The sequence below is a fragment of the Physeter macrocephalus genome, unplaced genomic scaffold (assembly GCF_002837175.3).
Source record: "Physeter macrocephalus isolate SW-GA unplaced genomic scaffold, ASM283717v5 random_1613, whole genome shotgun sequence".
In the NCBI taxonomy this organism is placed as follows: Eukaryota; Metazoa; Chordata; class Mammalia; order Artiodactyla; family Physeteridae; genus Physeter; species Physeter macrocephalus.
The window spans coordinates 1-25,000 of record NW_021146213.1 but is presented as its reverse complement, the minus strand read 5'-3'; the positions used below and the strand labels follow the sequence as shown (position 1 = coordinate 25,000).

Here is a 25,000-nt window from a genome sequence, read left to right as displayed (position 1 = left end):
AGCCACGGCAATGAGAAGCCCGCGCACCTCAACGAGGAGCAGCCCCCGCTCGCCGCAACTAGAGAGAGCCCGTGCGCAGCAGCGAAGACCCAGCCCAGCCAAATAAGTAAATAAATAAAAATTAAAAAAAAAAAAAAAAAACAAGGCACAGAGAGGTTGGATAACTTGCTCAAGGTCACACACTTAGTAACTGGCTAAGCTGGCATCTGAGCCTGGCAGCCTGGCCCTGAGGTCCACGTTCACTGCATAATGCTGCCTCTTCGAGATCCGACTGTGTCTCATGGAGCCCTAGGCCAGGCCAATTGACACTCTAGGCTCAGCCTTCATCCCACAGAGAACAGCTCCACTGTTTTGTTTTAGACCATGGGCTTCTGCTAGCAATGTCAGTGGAGGCAAAGGGGAAGGAGGAGGAAGGACTGAGCTAACTAAAGATCAGGTTCATAGTTTCCACTGCACAAGTCCAATTGCTTCATTTCATTATTTCATGGATAACAAAAATCGAGGCCCAGAGAGGGAAAGTGAGTTACCCTACGTCATGCAGCACAGAATAAACAGGGGTTGGGGGGGGTAAGCAGGGAAGAATCCAGGAATACTGACCCCCCTCAAGGGCTCCCTACATTTCCTGCCTGCCCAGAGGACACTGGCTGGCTTTGGGGCTACACCGGCCCAGTTCTACAGCCTCCATTCCCCTCAATGATCTCTGCTTTTTTTTTTTTTTGGCCTAGCCACGTGGCTTGAGAGATCTTAGCTCCCCAACCAGGGACTGAACCCGCACCCTCGGCAATGAAAGCGCAGAGTCCTAACCACTGGACCGCCAGGGAATTCCCCAATGATCCCTGCCTTGAGACAGGCTGAGAGGCCTAGCTTCTGGGGCCCAGGTCCAGCCAAGATCACACCAGCCCCCTAGAAACCCTCCAGGTAGGGGGGGGCAGGGGCAGCTCAGCCTGTCAGTTCCTTTCATGACCATCCTCACCACCTGACATGAGGCTGTAATTTCCTTGTGCCCCCAGCTTGAAGGTCCACGAGGGCAGAGACCCCAACTGTCTTGTTCATTGCCATATCCCTGCCCTACACCTGACAGTGTCTCACACACCACAGGCACTCAATAAATACCTACTGAATAAATGAGTGAATCGAAGAATAGATAAATGGCGCATCAATGCCCAACCCAGGGGGTCAGGCCTGGGGGCCAGGGGCTGCTCCCAGTGCAGCCTGGTCTGGGGGAATCCAGCGTCAAGATCCCACAGTCCCACCCTCTGCCTCTTACCCTCTTCTCCGGGTCCAAGAAGATCTTGGTGTAAAAGAGCTGGTCACTGTCACTGTCCTGACCCTCCCACTCGGCCACCAGTTTGCTGAGGTTGGGGGCATAACCGATGAAGCCTGGGGGTGGGGGACACACAGAGACAGACACTTAGCTTCCGGCCTCTAAGCCAGGGGCCGGCCTCTTCCCAGCTTCCCCTCTCATCCACCTCCCACTTCCTTACCCATAAGCCCTGCCTCCTCTCAGAAGCCCTCCTGGATTGAGAAGAGGTCATGTCTACAGGTTGGAAACAGCCTGCCAGTTAATGCCACTTGGTGACAAGTTCCCACTGAGCCCAGAGAGAAAAATCAGTGCTGTCCCTTAAGCTGCAACAGCTCAGGTCCTGGGCACCACACAGGTGGCGAATAAATGAATTACACCAGAAGCCCAGGAGAGCAGGGCTGGTGGGGCATAGGCTTGGAGCCCCTTTTCTACAGTTATCTGAGAAACTTGACCCAGAGAAGGGCAGAGGCTGAGCCAAGGTCACGCGGTACAGGAGGGCTTAGAGGATAAGGCCCACACAGCCCCCAGGCTACAGTGCAGACTGGTGAGAAGGGAAGAGAAAAAGGAGAAGGTGGGCAGCCAGGGAGGGCCCTGCCCTAGGGGACACCTCTACCCCTGGGCCAGGGCCAGGCCATCTGGACTGTGCTAACTCTCTTGGCCAATGTGGGAAGAAATTTCTTGGGGAAATGTGGTCCCTGGGGGCGGATCCTCCTTCCATGGCTGGACAGAGGAATCCAGAATAAAATATGGATTTTATTGTCCGTGCAGTAGGAAGTCACTGAGTGATGTGTGTAGACTCGCATCTGGCTGCTGGGTGGAGAATGGACTGGAAGGGGCGAGGGTGGAGGCTGGCAGAGCAGTTAGGAGACTACTGCCTATGCCAGGGGCCCCGTGAGGCAACGGCAAGGAGCGTGGACATGAGAGGGCAGATTCCAGAGATCTTTTGAATTGGAAGTGGTGTGACCTGCTGATGGACTAAGGTGGACTAAGGCGGGAAGGCAAGGGCAGAATCAGGGGTGACTCCCTGTTTTGCCCTGTGCAGATGGGGAGCTATTGAATGAGACAAGGAAGATTGCAGAGAAGCTGATTTAAGGGTTAAAAAATCAGGAGTTCTACCGAGGACATTCTGCGTTCAGGACCCGTGAGCCATCCGCATAGGATGTCAAGCCAGTGGGGATCCGCACCCAGGCAGCAGACGGACCCCTCTGGAGCCTGCCCAGCCTGCCACACACTCCGCACCCGGGCCCCTCACCTCCAGAGCCCAGGAACCTCTTGCCGTCAGATACCACCGGGTACTTGGCCTCCAGCCTGCGGTCTGGGTAGATGAGCTCCTCGGCAGAGAAGACCACCTGGCTCCTGGCCTGCCGGAACTTCTTCAGGAGCTCTCGGGGCCCCGAGGCAAACACTACGTCGTAGCTGTGGCCAGAGCCGGGAGAAGACAGGGCAGGGCAGAGGTGAACAGGGAGGAGAAGGGGCGGGGGAGAGGGAGGCAGGGGCTCAGGAGGGTACAGGCAGGAGGAGACCAGGGATCAAGGCTCTCCCCCTCCTCCCACGCCAGCCCCAGGCCACATCTGGGAAATGGATCTGCCCTGTTGCCTTTGCCCCTGCCCACCACGTTTCCATCCCCTTCCTGGGCAGAGACGTGGTCCCCATAATCTCTGCCCATCTCACACTCAGAGCATAGCTCACCGTACCTGGGCAGGTCCCCCCACCCATCTATTCGCCAAGAGTGGACATGGGTCTTTTCTGGGGTTCACAGACCCCTTAAAACTTCAGGCAACCTTAGCTAGAGTAACCCCCCTCATCCCTGATGTCCTGGCAGGACCTCCTTCTAGAATATTCTTCTACCTCTCAGCTGCCTACCTGTCTGTGAAGAGAATGACCAGGTTCTCCTTGTCTGCGTGCTTCTCCAGGGCTTTCTTCAGTAGTCGAACCTTCAGCCCTCCCCCTGCCGACATCTCCTTCTCCCCATGCCAGTCCTCCCCCAGCCCCAGCGCCTGCAGAGAAAGGCCCCTTAACATGAGCTTTTGGTAAAGAAAAATCTGGCCAGCTCACTTTCCAACCCCACCTGGGCAATGCACATCTTTGCTTCTGTCTGTGTCCAGCACCTCCTCCCCTCCCCCTGGGAAACCATTCTAAGACATATGTGTGGCTGAGCAGGCTCCTGGTGTGGTCATGTGACCATGGCTGGCCAATCAGAGTCTCCCATCTCTCCCAGAGCCATGAGTTTGAGCATGTAACCCAAGTAGGGCCTATCAGAGTCTTCCCTGGGACTGTTCTGTTAAAAGTAAGGAAAGGTTGGGCTTCCCTGGTGGTGCAGTGGTTGAGAATCTGCCTGCCAATGCAGGGGACACGGGTTCGAGCCCTGGTCTGGGAAGATTCCACATGCCACAGAGCAACTAAGCCTGTGTGTCACAACTACTGAGCCTGCGCGTCTGGAGCCTGTGCTCTGCAGCAAGGGAGGCCGCGACAGTGAGAGGCCCGCGCACCGCAATGAAGAGTGGCCCCCGCTCACCGCAACTAGAGAAAGCCCTCGCACAGAAACGAAGACCCAACACAGCCAAAAAAAAAAATTAATTAATTAATTAATTAATTAATTATTTTTTAAAAAGTAAGGAAAGGTTGTCTTGTTCTGCTGAGGTTGTGATGCTGGGGCATGTGGGTCTATGGCTGGTGGTCATCCTGCCAAGAAAGCCCTCGCACAGAAACGAAGACCCAACACAGCCAAAAAAAAAAAATTAATTAATTAATTAATTCATTCATTAATTTTTTTTTAAAAAGTAAGGAAAGGTTGTCTTGTTCTGCTGAGGTTGTGAAGCTGGGGCATGTGGGTCTATGGCTGGTGGTCATCCTGCCACCATGTAGAGAGAGCATGTCTGCAAATGAAAACAAACAGGGCCTAGAGATGGAAAGACAAGGCCCTTACCATGCTGCTTGAACTCCTAGATCCAGCTATGCCTGAAGCAACCCACTGCCTCAAGCCCCATTTATGTAAACTAATACTTTCTTATGATGATTTTTTTAAAATTTATTTTATTTATTTATTTATTTTTGGCTGCGTTGGGTCTTTGTTCCTGTACACGGGTTTTCTCTAGTTGTGGCGAGCGGGGGCTACTCTTCATTGCGGTATGCGGGCTTCTCATTGCAGTGGCTTCACTTGTTGTGAAGCATGGGCTCTAGGTGCGCAGGCTCCAGTTGTTGTGGCGCGCGGGCTTAGTTGCTCCTCGGCATGTGGGATCTTCCTGGACTAGGGCTCGAACCCCTGTCTCCTCCACTGCCAGGCGAATTCTTAGCCACTGTGCCACCAGGGAAGCCATAAACTAATACACTTTCTTTCTGGCTTAAAGCCACGAGACTGCAAGCTGTGTAGGCAGTGCCCTGGTCTGTCTCGTCCATCATTCTGTCCCCAGTGCCAACCACGGCACCTGACACAAGGAGGCACTCAGCACACTCAGTGAAATGGAGGAATCTCTCCCTGCAGGGCTCAGCCCCACAGACTGCACGCACAGGACATGAAATCCATGCCACCGATGGACATGGCGTTAGCTTGTGTTCCTTTACAGCAGTGTTGATACAGGTAAGATGTCCAGACCAGGGCATCCCCAAATCACCTGGGAGGCCTTGTGGAAATGCTGACCCCCAGGCCCTACCCTCTAAACTAGCCACAGGTCCCCAGGTGTCTTATGCACTAACATGAGCGCTTGCACATACCTCTCGAGTCTCACCCTCCACACACCCTCTATCTCCAGCATCTCCTAGACTTTGCTTATGCTCTTCCCATCTTGCTTTTCCAGAAGATTTCCCTTTGGGCCCAAGTCAGTTTCGGAAAGGCAGACATCCAGCTCCTGGACTCTCCCACCACCCCTCGGCTATCTCTGCCCCACCTGGGGAGCCCCTTACCTGGATCTTGTAGTTGAAGAACTGGGCTGAGCGCTTGAAGCGTCGGAACCCCTCGGTCTCCTTTGTGGCCACCGTGAGGACCAAAAGGTTGTCTGGGGGCAGAGAAGGGAATGAGGGATGAAGAGAGGTGACAGTAGGAATGGATGACCGTGCCCAGGGGATGTGTCAAATCCCACAGGCTGTATCTTCATGTCAACCCATTATAGACAAGGGCCCAGGGCCCAGGTAGGAAAAGACACACCTAAGATCACTCAGCTGGTTAATGACAGAGCTGGGACATAACCTGGGTCTCCCAATTCTCCTTCAGGGCTCCGTTCATCTGGTAACTGACCAATGTGGCAGGAAGTACCCAGAGCAGAGGTGTCTGCACCTTGCATTTATGAGACTGGGCCTCTCTGGATTTAGGAGCAGAGGAAAGGATTCGCTCTGAATGCTGAACAACAGGAGGACCTCTCTGGCCAATATCAGACATTAGCCTGGCAACAATCACAGCTCTCCGTGCCCGCACTCAGGGCAGACATTGCTAACCGATCCCAACAGACTTTCTTGCTGAGCCTCACTTGGCCTTGGATTCTCCCAACACTGTGAGAACCAATAAGAGCTAGACTGCAGTGGAAACTGACTTGAAATCCTGGCCTTTGGCCAGAGCGGCTATGCTACCTTTTTAACGAGGGACCTCTCTGGGCTCTGTAGTGTGGCTTCACCTCTGCAACAGAACCTGCTGGAAACACTCCCAGATGCCATCTCTGGGAGCCGTGAAGAAGCCCCTCCCAGATCATACTTTGAGGCTGTGTTCTATGAGAAGTGAAGGCTCTGGGAGTCCCCTGGTGGCCTAGTGGTTAGGATTTTGGGCTTTCACTGCTGAGGCCCTGATTCAATCCCTGGTCGGGGACCTGAGATCCCACAAGCCATGCTGCACAGGAGAAAAAAAAAAAAAAAACATTCCCTGTAGCTGGCCTGGTTAGGCTCCTAGCTCTGCTCCTTACCAACTGTGTGACCTTGGGCAAGTCCTTGACCCTTCTGAGCTGGTTTCCCCCTTGTAAAATAGGGATAGTAGTAGTACCTACTTCCCAGGGCTGCTGGACTAATTCAATGAGATCAGGCCTGTAAAATCCTTGTTGGGATGCCGGTACACACTAAGCTATTATTGGTGCTTATTACTGAGAGGCCAACGCCTTGCTCTGGCATTCAAGGCCCCCGTTAATTGGCCTGGTGACACACTCATTCCCTCCATTGAGTGGGCCCTTCTCCTGGCTGGGCTCCTCCCTCCTGCCAGGGCTCCCTCTCTCTGCTCTTTCTCTAACCTTCCTCCAGGTCCCAGGGCCAGCGACACTTCTTCCCTGCCACCACCTCTATGAAGCCTTCTTGGATTTCTCCTGACCTCTCTCTGGGCAGAGGGCAGGACCCCACTTTGCAGCACCCATCATTGTTTCACTGGGTGAGCCTTACTTCCCTGGGGTCCAGGTCTTAACACTTTTCTGGGTGAACAGACTCACCAAGTGGCCAGGCCAACACAGGCAGGTAAGGCCCTCCCACCTCGACCTCCCCAGAAAGTCAGGAGGAGCCTGGGCTAAAAGAACAAAGGAGTCCAGCCTGACAGAGCTGGCTGAGCCGAGGGGCAAGCTGCTGGTCCCAGAGCAAGGGGTTGGTGCCAGGTGGCCCAGCCAGGATTGCCAAGAATCTGCTGCGGGTGGGTCCAGAGACCTGGGGCAGAAGTGGGTGAATTCACCAGGCAGATGTGGAGAGGGGAGGCCTCACCATCTGACCCTGGGGTCCAGGAAAGAGGGGTGCTGCTCACACTTGGGGAAGGGCTCCCCCCAACTCCTGCCAGGATGGTTAAGTCTGCCCTCAGGCAAGGAGAGCCAGAGCCCCAGCTCTGAGGCCCTCTTGTCGACAACAGGGGCTGCTGGGGACAGGAAGAGTGTCACATTTCATGGATGGAAAAAGCCAGCGTGTGTATCTATGTGATATTCTGGATTCTCCATTGGACCAGGGCTCCTGAAGTCAGGAAGTCGGGGAGGGGAAGTGAGGAACCCAAGACTCAGACACGGTAACCTGCCCAAGGGAGCCATGAAGTGGCAGCACCATGATTTGGACACAGATGCCTGGACCCAGAATCCCCTCTCTTCACCTCTGCACGCACCGCTCAGGCCTGGGACGTGGCCAGGCGTCCATCTCCATCTGTCTAATGAGACTGTCCAGCTCAGGCCATGCTGGACCCTCCTCACGTGCCCCCTTCCTCCTTCCCAGCCTGTCTCCACTCAGTTTTCCTGCCAGGTGCTCGCAATGGCGCCTTAACAAATCCTGGGTTCCTTGGGCAACACAACGCCCACTCTCCTAGCCAAGGACCCCACAAAATCACCCAGCGCAGAGGGCCCCAAACCTGCCTGCATATCAGCATCACAAGGGAGGTTGTGAAATCCACATTCTTGGGCCCCAGGACCAGAGATCTGAGACGAACCCAGGAGTCTGGATTTGTCCTACATTACCCTGGTGATTGCTGATGTCAGCCACGTTTAGAAACCGCGGGTCCAACCCATCCCTTGGTCCTCTGACTCTGGGCTCCAATGCAGGGGCCTGGGAGGTGGTTCCCAGCAAGAGAACTCAAGGCAGGCCCCTCCCCTAAGGGACCCTGGCATCACCCCTCAACACCCCCTTGAAACTGCATCGCTGAACCCAGCCGGCACCCCATTCCTTTGTCCTGCCTGCAAAACTTGCTCCTTCCCCTGAAAAGGCCCCAGGCCACTTCCTCCAGGAAGCCCTCCTCAATCTCATCCCCTTACCCAGTCAGTCCTCGGCCCGTGAAGTCTCCGTGTGCACAGTAGGTGAAGTACCAGTACAAACCTGCTCCTCCCTTTGCCAGGCCAGGCCCATGTCTCTGTTTCCTTGGTGTCCCTCCCCCTCCCCAGGACTTGGAGGCTAGGGCCTCAGGTGCAGTGTCTGGCCTTCAGGAGCCCTGTGGAGATGGCTAGTAAGCGCTAGCACTGTTGAGCCTTTTCTAGATGCCATGCACCTTGTGAGGCGTGTTACATTCATTATCAAATTTAACCATCAACACCCTGTACAGTAGGTGATATTTCTACCTCCCCCTTCTACAGGTGAGGAAACTGAGGCCCAGAGAGGCTATATAACCTCGAGGTCACAGGACCTCGAAGTGAGAAGGAAATGAGCTGGAATTCCAAATGCCCATGCCCTTCACCACTGTTTCCCTGTCCAACATCCCAGAATGCTGGGAATCCCAGCTGTAGACTGAATCCAGCATTTCCAGCAACCTTCTCTCAGGCCTCCCCAGTGTGGGCACCCGCTCCAGTCACTGAGTGAGGTCTCTTCCCAACTCACTGCACAGCCAGGGCTCTGGGCAGCCTACAGGGTGACAACGTGGCCCAGTGCCCCGCCCACCTGCTTTCTGTCTGGTCCAGCCAGCCGCCTTGGGCTGAGGCCAGGGCCCACATGAGGTCCGACATACAGGGCTCTTGGGCCCCCTGACCTGCTGCTCAAAGTCCAGCAGTGGTTTCCCCAGATGGATGACCCATGATCCAGGGTCAGCAGAGACAAACCAGAGAGCAGAGTGGAGTGGCAGACTGCCACAGATTGCTGGGAGAGTAACTTAGCCTCTCTGTGCCTCTGTTTCTTTATCTGTAAAATGGGAGTAATAACAATAGTACCAGGGAATTCTTTGGCGGTCCAGGAGTGGTTAGGACTCTGCGCTTTTACTGACAAGGGCCCGGGGTTAAATCCCTGCTCAGGGTTAAATCCCTGCTCGGGGAACTAAAGTGCTGCCCTGGGGGGCAGGGATGGAGAGGAGCTGCCTTCCTGAGAGTGAGAATGATGGTGAGTGTGGAGGGGGTGGGGCACGGGGGCCTTGCGGGGAGTGCAGACAACTCTCTGGGATCCTAAGAGAAGGCTGAGGACTCAGGCCCTGTGCGGCTGTGCTCTTTCAGATGCCACCTCCTCTCCCCAAGCAGTGCCGGTCCAGGCAACGGGGTGTATGGTCAGCGTGTGGCCTTGGCTCCCAAGGCATGGTCATGACACACCCAGTCTGCCCTCTGGGGAGTCGGGAATGAATGAAGCTCCTCTCCCATCCCCCACACCCACCTGGGGCTGGAACGGAAGCCAGGAGTTGGGAATTCCCAGGGCTGGAGCCAACGCTGCCTCTTCCCCAGGTCTGGCCTCCCACTCATTTCTGCCACCTCAGGTCTCCTCACACTGCCCCGCCCTGACACACACACAATCAGCTGGGTCTGCCTGCTTCTCCATTTCCTGCGGCGGCGAACAGCACGACCTGAAGCTCGCACCCAAGCCCAGCCCCAGCCGGCATCCCTGGAGTCTCAGATCTCAGCGGCCATCGGGCTCAGGCTGCTCCTTCCCTCTCCGTGGCCAGAGGAAGGCCTGCAGGGAAAGGCATGGGCCCAGGGAGAGAGGGGGGCTCAGCTAGAAGCAACTACAAAAAGAAGGGCGGACCATGTTGCTCCTGGACTCTCCCACCCCCTCAGCTCTGTGCAAATTTGCTTGTTTGGATGCTGCTTTGTTGAAGGCCTTTTTCTGTCCCCCACATCAGTCTGGGGGCCCCCCAGGGCAGGGCACCGTCTCCTCCCTCAGGCACAGGGCTCTCTGGGAGCAGAAGGCTGTGTCTCCACATCAGACGGGGCGTCCACTGGGGTGAGGAGCTCTGTGTCCTCCCTCAGATTGGGAGCACCCTGAAAGGGAGAACTGTCCCTCTTTCTTTCCGTGTGCCGAACCCTTGGGTGTTCAGATGAGGGTGGACAAGCAGCTGAGAGCATCTCCACCCACCACACCCCGTGCAGCAAATCCCCTGCCCCACTTCAGGCTTCACGGGGCCCCTGAGGGACACACGGCACGGTCCCTGCACCTGCCCATGGAACACTCCTCTGTAGCTGCTCCATCCCAGCCACCTGGGCTGGGTGTCCCCGTCCAGCCAGGGGAAGGAAGGAGTTGGCCTCTGCAGGCAGCTGGGGTGCCCCCTTGCTGACGCCAGTGGGCAGCTTGGGCAAGGCCTGTAGGAAAAACTACCATCCAATGCTGCCTCCTTGGCCAGCAGGCTGAGGGGTCCCAACCACCTGGGTCTGGGACAGTTGGGCAGACTTCCCCAGGCAGCATCTCCCGGCAACACCTGCCCCCACTTCTGGAGCTGGGGGTCAGCAGGAATGAGCAGAGGGTCTGAGTCCCAGTCCATGATGCCACTTCCAATCAGCTGTGGCGACCTGAGACCAGGTGCTTAACCGTTTAGGATCTCAGTCTTCCTATATGCAAAATGAAGCTAATGATTCCTTATGCATCAGAAGGGTCTGAATGGAGCAAGGGAAGCACAGGGCCTCAAACTTGAGAGCGGCCTGACTTTCTCCACATGCCTGGGGACCCGCTTACTATCTACTAGGTGCTTTACCTGGATTATCTCAGCAACACCCTGAATCCTGTACCCTCTGTGGGGGCTGCCTTGTGTCTACTCTGTCCCCTCCCATCACCTGCTAGGGGTCAGGGCACCTGAAGCCTTGTCATCAGTTTGGTCCCTCCAACTCACCTCCCGGGCTTCATCACCTCCCTGGGCAGCTGGAGTTTCTCTCCTGGGATGGTCTGGGGTGGAGGGAGCCTACGTCAGCAGAAGCAGAGGGAAGAGAGGGCCAGGGGGAAAAAAGCCAGCAACTGGACCCAGGCCACAGGACCTTTGCACACACCACCAGCCCAGCCCTGTGCTTAGCACCTCCCTCACTGGATTTTTTTGACCTGTCTTACTGCCCTGCTGGGATACTCCAGGAAAGCTGGCAGCGCTGGGCCAAGATAGAAAATGCCTTTATGGGCTGGGCATTGAGCTGAACTCTCACCAACAGGCCTCATCCCACGGAATCCTTGTCAAGAGCTCTAGGACGCAGGTATCATCATCACGCCTGTTTTGCAGGCTAGAACACCAAGCCTCATGGAGATTAAGCACCACTGTTTTACCACGGGAGACGCATGGCCTTGGGCAGAACCTGGCACAAAGGAAGTACTCAAGAAATGGTGGTTCCCATCCCTTTTCCCGACCCAAGGGTCTGCTAAACTACCATCCTGCCCCACTCTGGTTCCCCGTTTCTCTGGAAGAGTGGGCCAAGGGGAACGGGGGATGATGGAGGGTGTGGTCAGTCTGGCTCTGCTTCGCTGGGACTGCTAGTGGTCTGTGTCCTCCGGGGGCTCTCAGATGCTGACTGCGCGGCCCTGCAGGTGGTCCAGGGAGGGCTGGGGAGGAGAGGAGCACCCGCTCAGGATAGCGGGACACACTTTGAAATCCAATCTGCCTTGGGGTTGTAGAAAAAGCACTAGACCCGGAGTCCAGCAGATCTGAGACCCACCACTCCACAGCTGGATCCCCCTGGGCAGTCACTACACCTGTCTGGGCCTCAGTTTCCTCGTGTGCAACCCGGAGAGAGTAAGACCCACCTGGGAGGGGCAGAGCAGACCACTGAGGACACAGGTGAAAGTACAAACGGCTCTGTGATGTGAGCCACCCCTTCTGTCCCCCACCCCGCCCAGGTGCCCCTCACTCCATAGTTATTTGGCCTAGGTGTGAATCCTGATTTCAAAGCCCACAAGCGGTGTGACCTTGGCAAGTGAATCGACTCTGGAGCCTCAGTTTGCCCAGCTGGAAAGTGGAAATGATAGAAGGATGCACTTCCGAAGGTTAGGATCCTGCTTAATCGACGTCTGACTCATCGCCAGTGCTCCACAAAGGTAGTTATGGTCCTTATTATTATGAGTGCTGTTATTATTTGCCCCTCTGGGTAATGAACGGGACTTGGGCCGTTCCTCCCCTCCAGCTGCCCGAAAGTGGGAAACGCAGCCCTAAGAGGGGAAGTGCCTTGTCCAAGTCACCACTGAGTCAGTGGACAACTGGCCTGAACCCAGAACCCCTCGGAAGCCCAGGCCTCCCCTACAGGCCGGTCCTAACGGAGGCAGCCCCCAGACCAGCCCACCTGCCCCCATCCCCCCCCACTCCACCTCCGGCCCCGGATCCCCGCTCCCGCCCCACGGCCCGGAGCCCTCACCCTCCGGCTTGGCATCACCCTTCGTTTCCACCAGGAGCAGCCAGCCCAGCGGGGCCAGGAGCAGCTGGAGCCGCATGGCCCGTGTCTGGGAACGTCCGGCGTGTCCAGCGGCGCTCGCTCGCAGGCTGGAAACTTCCCGACGGGGCCGGCGATCCCGCTGCCACGCACTGGGCCCGCCCCGGGGGCGGTGTCGCGCCGCGCTGCCGGGGGGAAGGGTTTCCTGCAGACTCGCCAGAACCCGCGGCCTCTCCGAGTCCGGGCAGCTCCCTGCGGGCCCGTCCCTGCGGCTCCCGGGTCCTTCCGCCGCCGGCCTCCTTCCTCCCGTCTCCGGGGCCTTCACTCCGACCGGAAAGAGGACGGGAGACGGGGGGGTGAGGCAACAATTTCTATACCCCGGACCCCGCATGAAAGTCGAATATGCAGTTGAATGTGCCTTTAAAAGGTGCCCATTGAGCTCCCTGCAGCCCGTCCTTCCGCCGCCACCCTCCTCCCTCCCTTCTCCGTGGGCTTCACTCCTACCGGAAAGAGGAAGGGAGATGGGGGCAAGGCAACAATTTCTATACCCCGGACCCCGCGCCAAGCCTTGATGGTATCAATAAACGTGAGCCTCGGTTTCCTCTCTGGAAAGTGGGGTGTATAATGGTATCTGTGCGTTGGGCCTTGCACGGGTTAATGACATTGTTACCTGCAGTGCCCTTAGAACAGCCCCTTGATAAGCCCTCAGTAAATCTCAGCTATTCAGATTTCATTCGCCCTTGTCCAAAGCCTTGGGCGTGAGGGTCTGAGCCTGGAGCGGGTGCGGCCTGGCAGGAATGCGTTCAGAGGCAACCACACGCCTGCCGAGACCCTCCTGGCTGCTGCAAGGGCAGAAGGCGCATCACCGCCCGCCCCAAAAGGGACTCACTTAATCTGCCTGTTTGTCCCTGGGAGGCAAAGGGAACCTCTGAGACAAGGAAGGTCTTGTTCCTGAGGTCACATTGTTGAATGAATGGATGAATGAATGAATGAGAGAGAGAGAGAAGAAAGTGAGGGAGGGAAGGAGGGATGAAGGAAGGAAGGAAGGAAGGAAGGAAGGAAGGAAGAAGGAAGGAAGGAAGGAAGGAAGGAAGGAAGGAAGGAAGGAAGGAAGGAAGGAAGGAAGGAAGGAAGGGAGGGAAGGAGGGATGAAGGAAGGAAGGAAGGAAGGAAGGAAGGAAGGAAGGAAGGAAGAAAGAAGTTGTTTAGGGTCTCTTCACAGATGTGGGTCTTCAAAAAACAACTCAAGGGTTTCCAGAACAAGGGTTCCTGGAGCAGATGTCAGCTAGAGGCAGCCATCCCTGGGAAAACAACAACAACAACAATTTTCATCCTTGGAAGAGACCCTCAAAGGGAGATCCTTTCCAGCAGGTTCGGCTCCAGAGGAGTGGGGAGTGGGTACGACCCTGGGTGGGCAGGGGGTTCCCCACCCACAGGGGTAAAGAGCAGAGGGGGAGCAATGTCATGATTATCAAAGAAGAACATAAAGCAGGCCATGCTAGGTCCTGGGGAAAAGAGAAATCAGCAGTACTCCTAAGACTGATTCAGCCAGGGTAATGCACTGCCGACATGACGTTACATGCGAGAAACAGTATCTACTGTATGACCCCGCTCAGCAAAAATATATCCTTACAGATACAATGCATAGAGATGATGCTAAAAGAAAATGACAGCCAAATATTTACAGTCATTATTTCCAACTTGTGGGAATGTGTGTGTGTGTGTGTTATTGCCGGGTAGTTTTTATTTTCTTATTTATATTTTTCATTGTTTTTACAATCATTTTACAATGAATATATACTATTTGTACAATCCAAACAAAGCCAACACATGTTCTTTTTAGAAGATAGGTACAATCCCTGGGAACCTAGGAAATTATCTCACTGAACAGAGATTCCCTCATGGTAAAGATGGTAGAAGTAAGGCCCAGGGGGACCCAACGGCAAGCTCAAATTCGAAAGGCAAGTAAAGGGAAGAGGCATGAGTGCAATCCAGGGCTGCCACCCAGCTGGGACCTGGGACCCAGGGCAGGGAGTTTCTGCAGCTGGGGACAGGACATAGTGCCAGAATCCACCGGATGTTTTTGAATTCAGGAGGATGCAGACTGAAATTCCAGCTCCTTCGAGGAGGAAATGGAGGGATAAGCAGAGGGGAAGAGAAGGAGCATGTGTTGACTGGCTCGATTTTCAAAGCTCTGGCTTATGCCATGTTCCCCACAGCCCTGCCAGGTAGGCAGTATTGCCCCCATTTGTGAAATAAGGAAACCGGGGCTCAGAGATGTGAAGCAACTTCCTCGAAGTCACACAGCTGATGGGGGACCACAGTAAGGGAGGCGACTTTGGAAACCGGCTCTAACTTCCCTTTTGCTCGGGCCCAAGGCGAACCTCAATGGTGGCATACTATGGATGGACAAAAATCCTTGGGCAGTGGAGTTCCCAGAGTCATTGCAAATCGGGAGGGGGAATCAATCTTGGAGGCTGCTGGCCGCCCCTGGAGAAAGGATTCACCCTGGTGAAGCCTGCCTGCCACCCTTCACCAAATTGCTGGAACTTGAACTCAGTTCAAGCTTCATCCAAAAGGAGGACTTGTCTCTTTAACCAGGGGTGGCTGCTGCCTAGATGTTACTCAGGGTACGTGCTGCACGTGTTGTGCACAGTTAAAGGCACAGGACTCTGCTTTTCTGGGAAGCAGAAAGGATAGCTGGACTGGAGGGTAGTGGTCTGGTGCCACAAGGGGCTTTTCTCCCTTTCATCCTCTGCTTTTCTCCATTTTTACCATTTCCTTTCTTGACCCGAGGAAGAGGGATGGCCTCAGTGGACAGCCACGTTCTGTGCTGCCAGCCGATTCTCAGCCTCCTCCCCATTTACACCCATCAGCTAGTCCCACTGGCACCTACCCCCTTTGATGATGATGATGATGATAATAATAATAATGGAATTTCCAAGCTGTTCCCTTAAATGAAAAAAGTAATATGCAAGAGTATATAATATGCTACAATTTCTGTGAAGGGAAAAGTATAGGTCTCTGTCTATATGGCTATATATCTGTGAGTGAATAGAATTTCTGGAAGAGCATCCAAGGAACAGGAAGCAGTGGTTGCATCTGGGAAGAGGAACTGACTAGCTGGGGCTCCAGGAAAGAGGAAGACTTAATGGCCACTCTTCACCTTTTCATATATGTTGAATTTTGTGTCATGTACATGTGTTTCCTGTTTCCTAGTAAAAATAAATTAAATAATGAATGGTTATTTTAAGCCAGACAGTTAGCTAAACGTTTAACTTGTTTATCTAACTTAAGTCTCAGAGCAATCCTACTCTGTCTCATCATCCCCATTTTATGGATGGAGAAACCAAGGCCGAAGGAAGTTAGCTGACTTGCTAGCAAGGGGCAAGGCCAAGATTCAAAACCCAGGCAGCCTCATGCCAGTGCCCTTACTCTTGACCCCTTGGCTTTGTTGTGGCTGTGTTGCTGATGGTGGGCTGTGATTCCCTCCCCTGGGGTGTTTGAGAGTGGTAAGGGAGTTAAGAGCGCCAGCATGAACCTTCTCTTTAACGTAGGAATCTACTTCCAGGAATTGCTCCCCCAGAAACAGTCTCAAAAGTAGGCCAAGGTATATGTCTATTACACAGACATTCGTAATAGCGAAAAATAATTATGAGGGTTTACATTTACTGTGTACTTACCCCATGTCATGCACCTTGCTTGCTTTGCCTGTATTAACTTACTTATTCCTCAGAAACCTGAGAGGCAGTTTCTCTGGTCATCCCCATTTCACAGGTGGGATCAAGCCTGGTTTAGTCCTTTGCTCTCATCTCACTGTGCCTCCCAAGTGTTTCTGCCTCCCTGAGGGGCTTGGATGGATCCTATCTCTCTAACTGTAGGTTATGGATTCCTGCACACCCATGAAGTTATTCTGTGGGGTTTGTGAAATCCTGGTGGAAATTAAGAATTTTGTGTGTATGTTTTGATAATGATCTTAAAAAAGAAAAAAAAGAAGGTAAGCATACCGTAGGATCACCTGGACAGCTGCCTTCTTATAGGGTGCTGGCCCTAAGACTTGGCAAACACACATGTGTCTGCTCAGAGCCCACAAGAAGCCACCTCAAATGACCATTTAATTTTCAACAACTGGGAAGCACTGTCTGGCTTTGGAATGTCCTGAAACTAAAGTGGAAACAATCGCCCCATTGTCTGCCCCTGTGCTCAGACTGAATTTTTTCCCCAGAAACAAAACAAAATTTGTCTTTTGCATTGATAATACACAATTTAAAAGCATTTTCAAAGCATGAGACTTTAGTGTTTTATGTTATTTAATAAGTTAAGACTCACGGTTGACATCGAGAGACGACTTGTTGTGATAGAGAAATGGACAGTCCTGGGCCTGATTTGTGTCCTATATGCTGTACATGCAGCCAGACAGGTCTGGAAGAGTTGTCAACAAAATATATCCTAGGAAGTCTGGTTGACAGTGCTTACTTTTCTCTTTCTTTCTTTCTTTTTTTGGGGGGTACTATTCTGTACTGTTCTAAGTCTTTTTTTTTTTTGGCAGTGAGGATCATTTTTACAGAAAAAAGTTTTTAAATTATTTTAAAAAAATCTTAGGGCTGTTGAATCCATTAGTAGCGAATGGGGCCCAACACGTGTTCGGTTTGGCTAGCGCGGTGGGTTTTTTCGTTTCTGTTTTTATTTCCCATGAATTGGCCGCTTCCAGTCCTCCGCAGACCCCTCTCCTCTTCTGGACTTGACTTCTCAGGCCAGAGAACTGGTAGTCCAAACCCCTGCGGTGCCCGCCCCCTCCTCGCTGTGGCCCCGCCTCCTTCTCCCGGGCCCGCCCCTCTCCCCTCCCTCCGCCCTCCCCTTTTCCATCTGTCGCAAAAGAGTAGGCGGCGCTTGACGGCCCGCGTCGTTTGACGGCCGGAGGCAACCTAGAAGGAGGAGGAAGCGGCTGTGGCGGCGGCCGCGGCGCCTGTGACGGGGGCTGGAGTGGGCGCCGCGGTCCGGGCCCGGGAGTGAGGCGCGGGCGGCCGGGCCGGTGGGCTGGGCGGCGGGCCCGGCGGCCGCCCCCGCGCCGCGCCCGCGCCTGGCGGCCCGATGTGGCTGCAGCAGCGGCTTAAGGGGCTGCCGGGACTGCTGTCGAGCAGCTGGGCCCGCCGCCTACTCTGCCTGCTCGGCCTCCTGGTGCTGCTTCTGTGGTTCGCGGGCTCCGGGGCGCGGCGGGCGGCGGGCGGTCTGCAGCTGCTGCCCTGGCCCCGCGGCGAGCCGGGCGCCGCCGAGCCTTCTGCCTGTCTGGAGGCAGCCACCCGCGCGTGGCGCGGCCTGCGGGAGCGGGGCGAGGCTGTACCGCTGGGCCCCGGAGTGCCGGCCCTGGTGGCCAACGGCTTCCTGGCCCTGGACGTGGTCGCCAACCGGCTGTGGGTGACCCCTGGGGAGCGGGAGCCCGCCGTGGCGCCGGACTTTGTGCCCTTCGTGCAGCTGCGCCCGCTGAGCGCGCTCTCTGAAGCTGGAGAGTCGGTGTTGCTGCTGCGGGAAGGGCTGCTGCGGCGGGTGCGCTGCCTGCAGCTCGGGACTCCGGGTCCCGGCCCTGCGGCCGCCGGCCCTGGCCCCGCTTCGGCCTCCGGCCTCGTCACGGGATCCGGCCGAGACTGCGTGCTGCTGCAAGAGGACTTTCTGGCGCACCGGGGCCGACCCCACGTCTATCTGCAGCGCATCCAGCTCAACAACCCCACGGAACGCGTGGCCGCGCTGCAGACTGTCGGGCCCACTGCCGGCCCGGTCCCCAAGGCCTTCACCAGCACCCTGGAGAAGGTTGGAGACCATCAGTTCCTCCTCTACTCGGGCCGGTCCCCGCCTTTTCCCACGGGGCTGGTGCACCTGCTGGTGGTGGCCGCCAAGAAGTTAGTGAACCGTCTCCAAGTGGCTCCCAAGACGCAGCTGGACGAGACTGTGCTGTGGGTGGTGCACGTCTCCGGCCCTCTTAACCCCCAGGTGCTCAAAAGCAAAGCAGGCAAGGAGCTCAAGGTGCTCCAGGACTTGGCACGGAAGGAAATGCTGGAGCTCTTGGAGATGCCGGCGGCGGAGCTGCTTCAGGACCACCAGCGCCTCTGGGCCCAGCTCTTCAGCCCAGGTGAGGCCTGGCGAGTGCTTGGTCCACCGTCCACACCTTGCACCAGGGTGAGCACGGTCCACCCTGGAGATGCCCCTGCAGAGTCTGCAGAGGTGACACTGAAGGGCGGGGTCCCGGGGCGGTTCAGACTTGGGCTTGGCGTTTGATGTGGGGCTGACTCTTGCTCCACCACTTAGTAGCTGTGTGACCTTGAACCCTACTCTCTCTGGGCTTGTGTTCCATGATAACAGGAGCGCCTACCTCAGAGGACTTTTATGAGGTTGTCGTGAAAGAGGAGTGCGAAGGGCAGGTCTTATTGTTATCCGTTCTTGTGGCTGAAGCCTTATTTGAGCAGCGTGGTTTGGGAGGTCGATTGGTAAAGGATAAGCCAGAGGCCTGGCCGATCCTGGGATTCTTTTTTTTTTTTTTTTTTTTTTATAACGTATTTATCTATTTTTGGCTGCATTGGGTCTTCGCTGCTGTGCGGGTGCTTTCTCTAGTTGTGGTGAGCGGGGGGCTACTCTTCATTGCGGTGCACGGGTTTCTCTTGTTGCGGAGCACGGGCTCTAGGCGTGTGGGCTTCAGTAGTTGTGGCTCGCGGGCTCTAGCGCGCAGGCTCAGTGGTTGTGGCGCACGGGCTTAGTTGCTCCGCTGCATGTGGGATCTTCCCAGACCAGGGCTCGAACCCGAGTCCCTTGCATTGGCAGGCGGATTCTTAACCACTGAGCCACGAGGGAAGCCCGATCCCGGGATTCTTAACTCAGTTCCCCACAGTTCTGGCTGGTGACAGGCATGGGCTTCTTGACATGACTCCCGCTAGCCTGAGCTGTGGCCTCGCTGTTGTGGCTGCAGCTTTTTCATGGGGGCGGCGGGTAGTGGAATCTCTTCAGCAGTTGGGATGCTCCTGTCAAATGAAAACTCCTTCACCCCCTTCACTGCTTAAGAAAAAGAAATCCTAGTGTAGAGGAGAGAGAGATTAAGAGATTTTGGTTTCCAGGGTTCTAGTTGTCTAAATCCTTAAACTTAGTTGCTCAAAGAGTCTTTAATTTAGTCAAGAATTTATCGAATGCTTCTGCCAGAAAGTGTTCTTCACGTGGGGCATACGGAAGCAAACAGAACAAAGTTCCGGTTCTCATGGTTCTTAAATTCTGGGCGGGCGGAAGACAGATATTAGAAAGCGAAAATTTGGATTAAAAAAGCGAGATAGCTTTTTAGGCTCAAGCATTATAAGGAGAAAAGACAAAAATAGGTGCTTGGGGGTGAGTGACTGCAGTGGGTGGGGCTAAGAGTGTGTAGCTCCGCTGTCAGGGAGGCCTCTCTGAGCAGGAGTCGCAGAAGCTGAGGCTGCACAGCTAGAGGAAACGCTGTGTGGTGCTCTGGAGGGAGCCAGCAGGGCAGAGGCCCTGAGGCAGGGGCGGGCTTGGTTGAGTGGCCAGTGTGGCCGGCGGGTAGTGAGCAGGGGGAGGGTGGCAGTGGCCAGAGAGTAGAGGGCCTTGGGGCCTTGGTGAGGACAGTGAATTTTATTCTAAGTGAGATGGGAGGCAGGGTGGAGGCAGGATCTGGTGCACATTTTTAAAGGTCCCGGTGCTGCTGCGTCAGTGTAGACAGTGTGGGGGAGGGGGAAGTAGAGCGTGGAGACCAGATAGGAGGTTTTGGCAGGAGCCCAGCTGAGAGGACGTGGCTGGGGCCAGAGCTGTGACCGTGGAGCCCCGGTGGATGAGTCGGAAACTTTTGCAGCTGGAGCCACCGGGCGTTCTGTGCCCTGGCTGTGGGGGGTGAGAGTTTGAGGGTGACTCCTGGATTTGGGGGGAGGGCTCCAGCGGGTGTCTGGAGGTGATTTAGGGAAGGATTAGCATGGGGCTGGGAGGATTCAAACCTTGTCCGTTTCCAAATGCCTGTCAGACATCCAGCTTGAGACACCACGTGGGCGGTGAGCTGTCTGAGTCTAGAGCTCATACAAATCTGGGCGATCCTGTGCCCAGATGTTGTTTAAAGTTGCAGGCCCGGTGAGAGAGAAGCAGCCCACGACTGGCCAGGGCGTTGATGACAGTTCTTGGAGTCGGGGAACTGGCCTTTTTACTTGGCGCCCTAGGCTTGGCTAGATCTGTGTTCTTCTGGGCTCTGGCAGGAGCCCCACTGGCGGGATTTTCAGTTTCAGGCCCAGAGGGCTCAAGGTGGTCACGTGAGGAAGCCAGGCAGGATGCTGTTCTCCTTACTGGTGGGAGACTGGAGCCGCCCTTTTCATCCCTGAGGACAAAAACTTCGTGTCTCTGCTGCTCTTGATCTTTGTTTCATAAGCTCAGCGTCTTGGCCGTGCCGTTCCTCCTTAATGTACAACCTCTGTGGTTTTACAGGTGTGGAAATGAAGAAGATCACCGATGCCCACACTCCCTCAGGCCTGACCGTGAACCTGACGCTGTACTACATGCTCTCCTGCTCCCCCGCGCCACTGCTCAGCCCCGACCTGAGCCACAGGGAGCGGGACCAGATGGAGTCGACACTCAACTACGAAGATCATTGCTTCAGCGGCCACGCCACCATGCACGCCGGGAACCTCTGGCCGGGCCGCCTGTCCTCCATCCAGCAGATCCTGCAGCTCTGGGACCTGTGGAGGCTGACCCTGCAGAAGCGCGGCTGCAAGGGGCTGGTGCGGGCGGGCGCCCCGGGCATCCTGCAGGGCATGGTGCTCAGCTTCGGCGGCCTGCAGTTCACCGAGAACCACCTCCAGTTCCAGGCCGACCCTGACGTGCTGCACAACAGCTACGCCCTGCATGGCATCCGCTACAAGAATGACCACATCAACCTGGCCGTGCTCGCGGACCCCGAGGGCAAGCCGTACCTGCACGTGTCTGTGGAGTCCCGCGGCCAGCTCGTCAAGATCTACGCCTGCGAAGCGGGCTGCCTGGACGAGCCTGTGGAGCTGACCTCGGTGCCCCAGGGCCACACCTTCTCGGTCATGGTGACGCAGCCCATCACACCGCTGCTCTACATCTCCACCGACCTCACGCACCTGCAGGACCTGCGGCACACGCTGCACCTCAAGGCCATCCTGGCCCACGACGAGCACATGGCCCAGCAGGACCCCGGGCTGCCCTTCCTCTTCTGGTTCAGCGTGGCCTCCCTCATCACCCTCTTCCACCTCTTCCTCTTCAAGCTCATCTACAACGAGTACTGTGGGCCTGGCGCCAAGCCCCTCTTCAGGAGTAAGGTATAAAGCCACTGCGCCTCCAGAGCCCGGGGCCCTGGCCTCGCGTCTGTCCCGGAGTCTAGTGTGGTGGGGTGGAGGGTACGTTAAGCTCCAGCTCTGTGCTCCCACCCTTTAAAGAGCCCGGATTCAGGAGAAAGGGGCTCTGTGGCTTCTGGTTTGGAGAAGGAAGTAGCACTTGACCTGAAGGAGTGGGAGAAGGGCCAGAGGCAGGTCTGAGCTCCTCAAGCGTGAAGAACCCGGAAAGTCCGATCAAAGGGAAATGTGCAGGCCGCCTTCCCGGGTGGCCGTCACAGGACAGGGCCTGCGTTTGCATCGCGTGGATCTGGCAGCCTCTGTTAAGCAGGCGGGCGAGCCGTTTCTCCCTGCTGGGCGGTGGGCTTCTCTGCTCTTAATCTGGCGTATCCCCATTCACCCGTGGTTCCCGGCTGATCAGGGGGACAGGCCCAGCTGCCTTCGCAGGTCCTGCCCAGTGACGTCTGCCCGCCCCTCCAGCCGGGCCTGGCCAGAGCAGGGCCCGTGAACTCGCCGCACCTGTCTAAGGAGGTGCCTGGGCCCCCGAGTCTGTGGCAGCTTTGGCCCGTCCCTGGGCCAAGCGCTGTCAGCAAGGCGGGCTCAGAGCCTGGGTGGGGTGCCAGCAGGGTGTCTCCTTCGCCTGCTTCCCTTGAGATTGCTGTAGCTGTCCACCGGGGTTGGCGTGAGCAGTAACGACCTGTCTTGTTGATTGAACAGGAAGATCCCAGTGTCTGAGTGGCATCAGTCCTGCTTTCAGTCGCCACTTGCACAAGACACCCAGCACTGAAAGTCCTGCTGCTGCGAACAAGGGATCCTTTGAAAGCACCCAGCCTTTTGTGCCTTGTTGGGGGACACCAGTGACTCGGAAGTGCGCGTGGATGTTCAGGAGTTTGCATCGGGGAGCGGGAGGGGAGGGGCTGGTGGACTTTTTGTAAGCTTTCGACTCAATAAAACGAACCTATACGGAAAATACTTGAAATTGAACTCACTCTTTCCACTTTCCCCCTTTCTTCTGTCCCAGGAAATAGACCCTCTTTTGAAAAGACTCTTGTCTAGGAAAAAAATGTGTTCTTTTCCTAATTTAATGTGTTCTTTCTTGAATGAATTTTTAATTTATTGTTGAGATTTTGCTGGATGGCTTTTGCATCCACTCTCGGTAGGGAATCTTGGCAGTGATTTCCAACATGCAGCACCTCGGGAGGTTTGGAGGCCCGCATGCCGTCTGCCTGGAGGGGGTGGGTCTCCGTCACCCTCGGGTTTGCACATTGCGTCTTTCTTATCACGAGCCTATGGAGATCTGTGGTTTTGTACCTCTGGGCTTTAGGGGAGGTGTTTAACTTTCTAGTGATCGATGATTGTTGGCTTTTGGAATACCAAAGCTTTTTTGTGTGTTCTGTTTTTAAATAAATCTCTTTCAAACCTCCACGACCGGTTTGCGTGTGGTTGAGACCTCTGGAGACATCGGACCTTCCTCGGTCACCAGGCTTTTGGGTAGAGTCTGAAGCAAAGGCCCCGCCGTGGCGACGGTATTCTTTTCCCACGTCCTCTCCTCTTCAGAGGAGCCCACTCAGAGGCTGTGCAGGTGGCCCCCGTGCTGCCCACCTGGGGCACTGCTGCACGTCCCAGCTGAGTGGGCTGCTCGGGGAGCATTACCCTGGCCCCTTCCTGCTGCAGTGCCTCTCCCCCCGCCTGCCCTAAAGAGAGTTGCCTGCCCCGGTTTTGCTGCCCATAGGACCGGGGGCAGGAAAAACCCTGAGTGGGCCTCCTGCAGATGGTCCTTGAAGCTAAGGTCTGAGTCCTTCCTTTGTGGGGAGAATGGAGCAAAGAGGGGCCGGGCTGAGTGTGGACCATCACGCTCAGTGTCTTGGTGGTTTCCCTGGCTTCCCAGGTGGGCGTTTTGAGCAGCCTGGCTCACCAGGAAGCCTGGATGGCTTGCCAAGCTGCCGAGTGTCCGGCCACACAAGGGTTTCAGGCTCTTCTACGAGTTGCTCTGGTTTGCTGCTGTCGCTCCAGGCCTGTGCGCCTTCCACTCCTGCTCTGAGGGTGCCTCACCCTTCTGGCCAGGGGCCCTTGGCTGGCGGGGGGGTGTGTGGTGGGCTGTGGTGTATGGCGTGACATGCCCTCCAGTCATTGCATTCAACTGGCAGTTACTTGACCACAGGAGCAGCGCTTCATGGCTCCCACTCACCCTGTTAGCTTGGAACCAGGCTCCCATACGTGTAAACACGAACCCATGTACCTGTGCCTGGAGCATACCGAGCCAACGACTAGAATGTCAGTGGACGAATACTTGCGAATCATAGGTCATTGAAGCGAGCACGTGTGTTAGGTATTTTACATCAACACAGCCTCATGCAGGGAGGAGGTTGCTAAGGGTTAAGATCCCAATTTGAGAGATGAGGAAATGTGCTCAAGGCCGAGCAGCCCAGGCTGGGGTGCAAACTGGGGCTCGCTGTCAGCCCAGCCTCTGTCTCAGCCCCTGCACTCTTGTTTCTCCCCACGCTCTCTCCCCACACACTCCTCTGATGGCTCCCGCAGGATGGGGTGGGTAATGCATTTGCTCTTGCCCTCTGGGATGACATCAGCCCACTCTGAAAGCGGCTGGACGTCTGCCGTGAGCCTCTGCAGTGCCTCCAGTTCAGCCTCAGTTGGGAGCAGGCCATCCACTAACTCTAGTGGGTCCGCCTCTCACGGTCCGGTAACGCACTGGAGCTTTCTTCTTGGGCTGGATGCACAAAGAGGCTTGGTCAAGTTGCTTTTCAGGGGTAGACACCTGGTATGGAATTGCATACTACGTAGCACTTCCCAACAGCTGAAAAGTTGGTTTGGAAATGTATTAACTCCCTGAAAACCTGCGGGCACCTTGGCGTCTCGTGCCCCATCTCATGTCCTCTCAGACCACCTTTTACTCCTGCCGTGGTTGCAGTCACCAGCTCTTTCCAGGTGTGGGTTCCTGGCAGCATCTGACCTCACCTTCTCTCTGACCTTTAGGAAGCTGCTCTGCACTCAGCATGTGTGTAGCCTCAAAGCAGGCCAAGGATATCGCCGCTAGGGGCAGCCCTTCTCCCATGAGAGATGGAGCCAGTGGACCAGTGCTCCCTCCGCTATCCCCTGGGTGGACAGTTCTGTGACACATTCTACACAGCTCCTGAGATGGCGAGATCAGGCCCCCCACTGCCCACGGTGGTGAAGAACTTGGGAAGACACCCTTGATTGAATTTCCCTCCCTCCATTTTACCCTCCCCCAGCCTCCCTCTGCTGTCCCCTGGGATCTCTTCCTAAATAAACTACCTGAACACAAGCTTTGCTTCGGGTTAAGACACTAACCAGGAGGTCTGTGGCTCCTCTGGAGGGTTTTTCCAAGAGGAAGTTGGATTCTCCTGTGGGTGTTGTTACGGACTGATTCACATGTTGAAGCCTAA

General features: G+C 55.7%; 2 protein-coding genes across 2 annotated transcripts; one reads left to right on the top strand and one right to left on the bottom strand.

The window, feature by feature from the left end:
• Positions 1 to 1,267: 1,267 nt before the first annotated feature.
• LOC114485270 (procollagen-lysine,2-oxoglutarate 5-dioxygenase 1-like) lies at positions 1,268 to 12,401 on the bottom strand (the record flags this gene model as incomplete). The annotated part of the gene is made up of 5 exons (XM_028486418.2): positions 12,241 to 12,401; positions 5,204 to 5,295; positions 3,167 to 3,300; positions 2,556 to 2,719; positions 1,268 to 1,380 (listed from the first exon to the last, which is right to left on the bottom strand). Coding segments are annotated over exons 1-5 (579 nt in total), but the record flags the coding sequence as incomplete, so codon positions are not given.
• Positions 12,402 to 17,187: 4,786 nt separating this feature from the next.
• Positions 17,188 to 22,998, top strand: KIAA2013 (KIAA2013 ortholog). Its single transcript, XM_024125730.2, has 3 exons — positions 17,188 to 18,379; positions 20,713 to 21,566; positions 22,296 to 22,998. The coding sequence occupies exons 1-3, from the start codon at positions 17,347 to 17,349 to the stop codon at positions 22,311 to 22,313; spliced, it is 1,905 nt and encodes a 634-aa protein (XP_023981498.1). The 5' UTR covers positions 17,188 to 17,346; the 3' UTR covers positions 22,314 to 22,998.
• Positions 22,999 to 25,000: the final 2,002 nt, after the last annotated feature.

Bases quoted from the DNA above. Each gene is read 5' to 3' on its own strand.
- KIAA2013 (XM_024125730.2), top strand. From the start codon at position 17,347: ATGTGGCTGCAGCAGCGGCTTAAGGGGCTGCCGGGACTGCTGTCGAGC. The intron at 18,380-20,712 runs GTGAGGCCTGGC...GTGGTTTTACAG, and splicing joins GGCCCAGCTCTTCAGCCCAG to GTGTGGAAATGAAGAAGATC.